The sequence below is a fragment of the Onychomys torridus genome, chromosome 17 (genome assembly GCF_903995425.1).
Source record: "Onychomys torridus chromosome 17, mOncTor1.1, whole genome shotgun sequence".
Taxonomy (NCBI): Eukaryota; Metazoa; Chordata; class Mammalia; order Rodentia; family Cricetidae; genus Onychomys; species Onychomys torridus.
Genome location: NC_050459.1, coordinates 19,202,543 through 19,212,137, shown reverse-complemented (window position 1 = coordinate 19,212,137; position 9,595 = coordinate 19,202,543). Strand labels below are relative to the sequence as shown.

Here is a 9,595-nt window from a genome sequence, read left to right as displayed (position 1 = left end):
CCAGTTCCCCAAACCCCCAAAGACAGTCCAAATATTCCCAAAATGAGTTCAACCTGGAGTATAGGAGGGTTTCCTGGAGGTTCGATACAAGCCAGCATTCCTCAGGAACTTGTGACACGGGTTCCCCTCTACCCAAAGGAGTCATTCCCCTTACCTCTGGCAGAAGGGGCGAATGGCTCCATTGATACATATCTGTGACTGCTGGCCTCCAGGCTCCCTCAAGATCACAAGGACCGGTTACAGATCTCAGAGTCCACACTGGCATCCTAGCCCCTCTCACCTCCTCCTCTACCCTAAGCCCCCTCCAGCTCACTGGCTTCCCACCCCGCAGCAGCTTGCTCGTCTTCCCTATAATGTGGCTGTTCTCACTATTCTCTGCTCCCGACATTCTCACTGTGCTCTTTCTCTATTCTCTGTCCGCTGCTGGTCTCCCCTCCCTCCCAGATGGCCCTGGCCATGTCCAGTCTGCTGACTACGGTCAGTCTACTTTTTCTCTCTGATCTGGAGTCTTTCAGAGGCCTCTGGATATTTTCTCTCTCTCATATCTACAAAACAAACGAACTCTAATGGAGCGGTCATGTTAGCGATTTTTTTTTTTTTTTTTTACTGTAACTCCCTTGCATACAACCCAAGTGGTCAGCCCTGAATTCTTAATTCATACAAGTAACCCTAAGCAGACTGAGAAGGTTCTATTTGTATATTTATGAATATATATATATATATGTAACAACAACAAAGAAAAGGAGGCCGCCAATGTGAGAGGAAGCAAGGGAGAGACGAGGGAGAAGTTGGAAGGAGGAAAGGAAAGGGGGAAATTATATTATTATATTTTAATTTCAATAAATGCGTACATTTTTAAAAAGAAATGTAGTACTTTCAAATAAATATAAGTAATGATAAAAAAAAGCCAATAAGACTGACTCCTTGTTTAGCAATTTTGGTAAGTGGTCAGAATTCCTCAGGAACCGGTGTTGGGTGTGGATCTGGGCATCCACAACTGAGAGTCAAGTTCATCTGGGCCCTTCCCAGAGTTCAGCTCGTTGTCCCTGGGTTTAAAAGAAACTTCCTCATATTTTATGAATAAGAAGGAAAAAGGGGGAAGCTCTTCGAGCCAGTTTGTTTGCTGATGTGTTTTAATTCCAGTCTTCACTGTTTACTTGGCTTTGTCTCAGAACAGATTAGTGGCCATCCTGGAATTCAACCTCTGGGCAAGGTTCTTCTCTGCTGCTGAAGCACCACACAACTGAACTCCCTCAAAGGCGACAGCTGGGAAGCTCCCTGAACCTGGGCACTTTTTCTACAGAGTCATTGTCTTCAGTACAGATACCTCAAGCAAAAATATGGAGCCTCAAAGGCCGAGTTTGAAGCCGGTGGCATCCTTGTCTTTGGGACGGTATCACATTTCTGAGGAGTATGGCTTTCTTCTTCAGAATCCTCTGGTAAGGATTGTCTTGTCCCAGCTGGCCCAAGTATCTTGATTATTTGAGTTTACTTTATGGGGGTTATTGTAAGGGTCAGGATAACACAAAGTCATCAGCCAGAGGAAGAGGCTGGAGATTCAGGAGACAGGAGAGGCAGCTGCTGCAGAGAACAGCACAAACATCAGCAATGTTCCTCTGCTGATCCCTTAAACATATGGTAGTGAGGCCCGAATAATCAGAAGCAGAACTTCTGTCAGAGAGAAGAGGCTCTCCAGAGACATGATATAAGGACAAGTAGGGCTCTGTACCAACAGCAAAGTGCTGCGGTCATGCATTCTACCACAAGGTGTAACACAGACTAACGGAACTGCCCCACTCCACCATAGATACACTCTGCTTTGGAGACAAGTTTGCCATGCATCCCAGCAGAGAAACCCCTAAGCAGACACAATGTGCTCTGAGTTGGTACAAATAAGTTTATCTTACTTGCTGGTGGCAGCAGAGACAATGGGGGACCTTCGGTGTTTTCGGAGCTGATCCAAAGATTAGATGGTATCGGGAATTTCTGAGATGAGGAAGGAACTCTGGAAAACAAGGAGTCCCAGCTCTCAAGGCTACTGCACCGGCTCCTATTTGCCAATTAAAGCCAGTCTGTATCAGGCCTGCTGGCATTAAACGTAGTTCTGAGCTTGGAAGATGTGTCCAGGCGAGGTGCTAGGGGCAAAGCCAATGAATGCTCTTGGCATCTTTTAAAAATTGATGGTAAATGCGCAGAAAGGCTGCTCAGTTAAAAGTCTAGGGATCTGATATGGCAACCATTGTAATTGCTAATCAGCACCAACATCCTGCCTCCACCTAGTTCCTCTCTTACTTATGATTAAAACTACCAGGAGCTCAAATGCCTATTGCTGTGAGACTTGCCTTTGCTCTGATTTGAAACAGTGTATCGCTATATAGCCCAGGCTGGCCACTTGCCTGGCTTCCTCAAGGCTGGGATCATCAATGAGCTTCTACACTTGATCTTTTAATGTTCTCTACAGAAAACTGTCAGCTGTGACATCTGTCCCGCATCTGCAAGCTGGCCGGGTGGAAGGGTATTCAGTAGAACAAGGGCCTGGACCTTTTGGCCAGATCTCACAGGCCAAATCAAGCCTTGCCTTCCTGCAGCTCTCTCTGGAACAGAGTTTAAAAAAAAAAAAAAAGCCGTCTGTATTCCGACACGATAGTTTTCAATTTCCGGTTCTTAGTTCCTCCAGGCTCCTTGTCACACAGATTACGCTAAACTAAAGCACCTGACATGACTTCCTGAGGCCCCAACAGGTTATTAAAAGTTGGATTTCTTTTTTGTTCTGGGAATTAATTTGAGAGTCCTCAGGGGATTTCCTGAGGGAGGGACTCTGAAGGCCATTTCCTAAAAAGGCTGTGCGCCACCAGCCACCATCTCTCTCTCTCTCTCTCTCTCTCTCTCTCTCTCTCTCTCTCTCTCTCTGTATTTGGAAAGCAGGAAGATCATAAGTTCCAGGCCAGTCTGGACTACATAGCTACACCCTATGACCCTGGCTCAAAACAGAAACAAAAGAAAAAGCTCAACCAACCAAAGGGCCACATAACATACTCCACTGTGTGTGCCTGGCTCCATTCTGGAATATTCCCATCCTTCCAAGTTCATGGGAGAGGAAGGACTAATGAGACATGCCTTTGGCATCACTAATCATGTGGCCTGGGTTTGGAAAGATAACACTGCCTTTGGGGAAACATCAGGTCAGAGGTTTCTATCTCTTTCCTCTTTATAAATATTGGGACCAGATAAGACGCACAATAGCAACATCAAGTTCTCCTTCCATTTGCTAGAAAGGATCTATGTTGTGGTTTGGAGGATGGAGACCCCTTAAAAGAAATCCCCTGACCTGCTCACACAGAAAATAAAAATTCCCCGTTCCACCCAGTCACACACTTATGAGCCAGCTCTTTCAGTATGATTCTGTGTTTCTGTTTTAATTTTCTTTCATTCGTGTGAGGGTTTTAAACACCTTTTCTGGTAAAGGAGGAGGAAGGAACTTTGATTAGAATCAGGCCCTGGCTGACCCAAAGGGCAAGACACTCAGTTCAGCCTCACTGGACAAATAGTGTCGCAACACATTGGTCGCTGGTTGGGAAAGAGTAGTGGGTGGGAGCCAGCCCACTCTCCAGGGCATAGCCAAGACCTGTGGTCTTTCAGGTGGTTGGTCCTTAGGTTCCTTACACTAAATCCTTATCAGAAAGTCTCTCTAAAGAAAACATAGTTGGCTAATGAATGAGAAGGTGTTCTGGCTTTGGGGCGGGAGACTGGCTACGTTTTACATATCCTATCTGGATATTTCTATAAATAAAGATTTCCAATTTCCAGGGTCTCTGTGGAAAATTGCTCCTCACATCTATAAAAATACCATAAGAATTCCTTGATAAGATATCTGTTCTCTGTGCTTGTCAGGGAGAACAGCAAAATACCTTTGCAGACTCACAAGGAAATCAGTTTGCAGGAGAGGAGTCACAGGAGGAGGTCGCCAGAGGCGGGGCTGCAGCAGAGCTGAGACCAGCAATGCCAGGCTCTGGAAACTGATTTAACAGCCTTCATGATCAACACAATGTGACCGCTATTTGAGACATTTCCTCACACAGCACTTAGGGCAGGGCTGGTTGGAGCAGTGGTTCCTGAGTGGTGTGTTGAAACCTTTAGGAGATATTTAAACAACCCAAATGCTGAGCCCCACCCTGTTTATTCAGACTCTAGGCTCCGGGGCTATAGCGCTGGACTGCTGACTAGGAGAACAAGGAGCTAGCCCAGCCAGCTAGGAAGGTGCCACGCCAACAAAACCTCCTCAAAGGGCTGGAAAGTAGTTTAAGGGCAAAGATAAAGGAAGGTAGATACATTGATAAGATAAGATGGCCACTGCATGGTTTTGTTAAGGGGACATTTTTTGTTGTTGTTGTACATAGGAGAGAGAGAGAGAGAACAGCCAGAGGCATTGGCAAGAGTCTAGAGCAAAGAGAGAAAGGAGTGAATGTGGTCAGCAGACTGGACACGGCCAGGGCTATCTGGGAGAGGGGGCCCAGCAGAGGCCAGAGGATAGGGACAGCACAGAGAAGCAGGAGTAGAGCAGAGCTGAAGTGGTGGTGGTGGTCGGGGGATAATGTAGCAAGAACAGCAGGGGCATAGGGAGAATGAGTAGCTGGGGGAGGGAGCTGAGGCAAGGGGAGGGGTGGGAAGGGCTAAGGCACTTTGAAATGTATTAACAGGTACTTGTCATACTGAAGGTGCCTGGTGCCACAGGTAGCCATATGTCCCTTCTGCCAGAGATAAGGGAAGGCTCCTTCAGGTAGAGGGGAACCAGTTACACAAGTTCCCGAGGAATGCTGGCTTTTATCTAAGTACCAGAAATCCTTCTGCAGTCCAGGTTGAGTCTATTTCTGGATATTTGGACTGCCTTTTGGTGTCTGGGGAATTGGAGTTGCCTTTGGACTTGAGAGTCAGAAGACACTGTACATGTACCACTGGGGTAGACTGAATGATGGGGCAGGAATGGTCATGAGGATGCCGTCCAGGAAAACAAACCTGTACCTTCTCCTTCAGAAGACATGCTAATTAGGCTCTTGGTTGAAGCATTGGGCCATGGCTGGTTAGAAGAAAGGGTAGAAAATTAGTTGCCACAGAAGGCTGTATGTTTCAGACAAGACAGAAAAGAAGAATTCTAACATTGCCCTGAAATGTGAGGTCATCATGGATGGCCTCTGGGGCACATCTGACTAGGCAGAATAGGTACTTGAAACACAGTGAATCCACTGTAGATATAGAGACAAGGAGGCCAGATTGCATAATGGTTAACATTGACCAAGATTGGAAAATGCATATGGAAATAAAGGAGAATATAATTATCACAGTATGGAGGGTTTTTTTAAGAATATTTTTTAAACTTTATTTTATGTGCATTGGTGTGAGAGTGTCTGATCCCCTGGAACTGGAATTACAGACAGTTGTGAGCTGCCATGTGGGTGCTGGGAATTGAACCCGGATCCTCTTAACCACTGGGCCATCTCTCCAGCCCCAAAGTATGGAGTTTTTGTGCCAGTATTAAGAAACTAAAAGGATTGTAGACAATGGGGAAACAAGAAGTCAGGCCTGAGTGGAAAAAAAAAAAGATTGAAAGAAAGAAAGGAAGGAAGGAAGGAAGAAAGAAAGAAAGAAAGAAAGAAAGAAAAGAAAGAAAGAAAGAAGGAAAGAAAGAAAGAAGGAAAGAAAAGAAAGAAAGGAGAAATAAAAAAGAAAAGGACATGACTACTCCTACGTATGGTAGAGGAGAAAGTTTACTGTAGATAAAGGGAGAACATAGGTAGAGGCAGAGACATCTAGGAGAGTCAGGAGTGAGTGGACACAATCCTGAGCCCTGTGAGGAGCGGGGGAGGAGGGAGGCGAAGAGCAAAGGAACCAGGTACAGTAGCCAGGAGGCCCAAAAGAGAGAATTGGTAAGCAAAATGGCTGAATTATATAGGGAAGGGTGTTTAGGAAAGGCAGCCCAGCCTCTGGCTGGAGAATTTAGGGTAGGGGGCGGGGCATGCCAGCCAGGAGGGCCCTTTAACAGGTAAGGACTGAGGGATGCTAGGGGAAGCTGGGAGCCAGGTCCTCTTTGATATGTTAAATAGGCACCTTGGCCATTTGTCCCAGGTTTGAAACCTAACAGTATTATGCTTTCTTATAGTATATAAAATACTATGATAACGAGATCACATGGTCCTAAGCCTGGAACCAACGTTTCTTCTTTTGCCAATTGAACTTACCGTCACTACAATACTGTTAGCCCTCCGCAAAGAGCCATTGGCAGTGAACTTGACTCTGTCTCCACCATCATTTCCCTGAACTGTTACCTCCCAGCCCATTTCATTTTCCCTACCCTTGCCTAGCTACAAGATACTCTGGGTACAAGCGGAGTGACTCACAGAGAGGGTGCTCTAGTCTGTTGTTTGGTTTCTGTGACAAAACACCAACCCAAAGCAGTTTTGGGAGCAATGGTTTATTTGGCTTCTGAGTCCCCATCGCAATAGATGATTGAGGGATGTCAGGTCTGGAACTCAAGCAGGTCTCTGGATGCAGGAACTGTTGTGGAACCTGAAAGGGTGCTACTCCTCGGCTTTCTCTAGTGTTCAGCTATCCTGTTATGCCTTCCAGGACCACCTGCCCAGGGGTTGGCACCGCCCCCAGTGGGGTGGACCGTCCTAGGTTCATCACTAACAATAAAATGCCCCACAGACTTGCCTACCCGGCCACTCTGATCAAATTGGCCCAAACTAACCAGCACAGATGGTGGGCATGGTAGCATGTATATTTAATCCCAGCACTCAGGAGACAGAGGCAGGTAGATCTTTGTGAGTTTAAGACCAGCCTGGTCTATATAGTGAGTTCCATGCCAGCCAGGGCTATATAGTAAAACCTTGCCTCAAAAAAATATAATAATAATAATAATAATAATAATAATAATAATAATAAAAAGAAAGAAATTAGGAAATTATAACACCATGCTTGTGGGTATAATGCTTTATAAGACATTTGGTTGTATGCTAGCCTGGCAAACATTATGCCAGTATCCTTTCTCTAAACAATAACACTCGTGAGCTCTTTGAATCAAGTTAACTGTCTTGGTTATTCAGTACTAATGATTTAAGTGTATTCTTGGCACACATTTTATATTGTACATAGAACTGTGTAAAGGTCTTTTTCTTTTTAAAAGTTTACTTTGAATGATAAATAAACATAAAATGGGACATTGATTGCTATAAAGAGAAATGTGAGCCTGTCATGGTATACAACTAAAATCCCAGCACTCTGGAGGGTAAGGCAAGAGGCCGTGTCTCCAAAACCAAAAATGAAAGAGAAGGAAAGGGTGAGAAGAGAGAGAGAGAGAGAATGGCCAAAGACTTCATTATCTCTGCTCACCCCACTTCCAGAAAAAGGAACGGAAGGAAGAAAAGGTCTGTTTTGTTTCACAGTTCAAGGGTACATACGTCTATCAGGAGGGAAATCATGGTGGCCTGAGCTTGAGGTATCTGGCCATGTTGCAGCCACAGGCAAGAAGCAGAGAGAGCTGAAAGCTAGCTCTTAGTTACCTCTCCCTTTTATAGTCTAGGACCCCAGCCTGTAGAGTGGTACCACCCACAGTTAAGGCAGGTCTTCACCCCAGTTCATCTAATCTAGATAACCTCTCACAAGCGTGCCGTGAAGCTTGTCTCCCCAGTGATTCCAGACCCCGTCAAATTGACAGTCAGTATTAACTGCTTGACTTTCTATGTTTCATAGATCATGGGGATCATGGAACAGAAGTCCCATAACACAAACACAGATGGATTAAAGATAAGCATCAGTAAGAAGATTCAAAACAATGTACAGAGATGGCTTTGGGAAGAGAGGGATTTTCTAAGCATGATGTTAGCTCAGGGAAATGAATGAAATATTGGTCTGTTTGACTCTCCCATTAGGAATACTGTTTAAAATACACACAACATCCAGTGACTGACTATGTAGCAGTGCACACTTGTAATCACCAGCTAGGAGGCTGAAGCAGGGGAATTCCCATGAATTTGAGGACCCTCTAAATGGGATACATATTAGGTTTCAGTCTAGCCCAGACTACACAGTGATATTTTGTTTCAAAACAAAAGAAAGAAAAAAATACAATTACTTAAATCTTGGGAAAAGAGTTTTAAACTTGCAGAAATCTAAAATTTAAAAATAAGAATAGTAACAAATTGATAATGATCTGTGTGCTGCATAGGTCATATAACATACTAGGAAAAACACAAATCACACAGAACCTTCCAAGTGTTGTTATTCTAAATGGGAGGGTAAGAACTGGATTCTTTTACTGTCTACTTTACAGAGTTTCTGCTTTTTAAAAACCTGGTTAGCAGTTTTGACCCAAAGACCTTATTCTTTACTTCCTTAGGAACTGGGAAGCCATTAACAAGACTGAACAGCAGCTGAGTAGCAAAGACTTATCTTTGACTAAGAATGGGAGCCGTGGGAGGTAAACCCACAAGCTAACTTCATGCTCTGTTAATGGTTACAGGCATAGGATCAAAGCGACTGGGGCTGGGGAGTTAGGCTAATACACAGGAGGCATTGTACTGAGACATAGTCAAGTATTTTCTGAGACTAGATGGAGATTTCCCAGGAATTCCATCATCATCTTTTCAATTCTTTTTAAAAAGTTTGCTTACTGTGTGTGTGTGTGTGTGTGTGTGTGTGTGTGTGTGAGAGAGAGAGAGAGAGAGAGAGAGAGAGAGAGAGAGAGAGAGAGAGAGAGAGAGAGAGAGAGAGAGAGAGAGAGAGAGAGACAGAGAGAGACAGAGAGAGAGAGAGAGACAGAGAGAGACAGAGAGAGACAGAGAGACAGAGATAGAGACAGAAACAGACAGAGAGACAGAAGCAGAGAGAGAGAGGAAGAAAGGGAAGGAGGAAGGAAGGAGACAGAAAGAGACAGACAGACAGACAGACAGACAGACACACACACACAGACACACACACACACACACACACACTAACTCAGAATGAATGCCGACACCACAGCGTGCTTCTGTCTCAGGAACTGGTTCTCTCCTTCCACCTTGTGGGATTCGGGATGAGCTCAGGTCATCAGTACTACCTGTGGGGACGTCTGTCTAGCCTTCTTTTCCTATCTTTTATGGCTCTTTCTGGTCACTCCCCTAGCAACTGTTAACTGTGGTGTTACTGAGGGTGTCATGGAGCATGCGATGTAGCATTTATTATAATGAAGTTAGAGATGTTTAGTAGTTACTCTGACCCTTTATCTGAGACCTAACTAGTCTTTTTTTTTGAGCTGAGGACCGAACCCAGGGCCTTGTGCTTGCTAGGCAAGTGCTCTACCACTGAGCTAAATCCCCAACCCTAGATCTAACTAGTCTTGATCAACCTACCTGAAGAGCCACCTGGTTTACGAAAGGAAAGTAAATTAGAGCTGGGCAGAAGTTCTCTGGGTCGGCTATAGTACTGATGCTTCTCTCCTGCCCTTTGTACTCAAAGTGTTCTTTTTCTTTTTTGTTTGTTTATTTGGGTTTTCAATTATTATTATTTATTATTATTTGTTGTTGTTGTTGTTGCACATGCTAGGCAGGTGCTTTTCAATGAG

At 44.6% G+C, this 9,595-nt stretch overlaps 1 protein-coding gene across 1 annotated transcript in view; it reads left to right on the top strand.

Moving 5' to 3' along the window:
* The first annotated feature begins 1,340 nt into the window (after positions 1–1,340).
* Positions 1,341–9,595, top strand: part of Ido2 (indoleamine 2,3-dioxygenase 2) — a 47,297-nt gene continuing 39,042 nt past the window's right edge. Inside the window, exon 1 of the mRNA XM_036209302.1 lies at positions 1,341–1,439. Coding sequence (XP_036065195.1) covers positions 1,341–1,439 — 99 coding nt within the window. The remainder of the gene's footprint in view (positions 1,440–9,595) is intronic.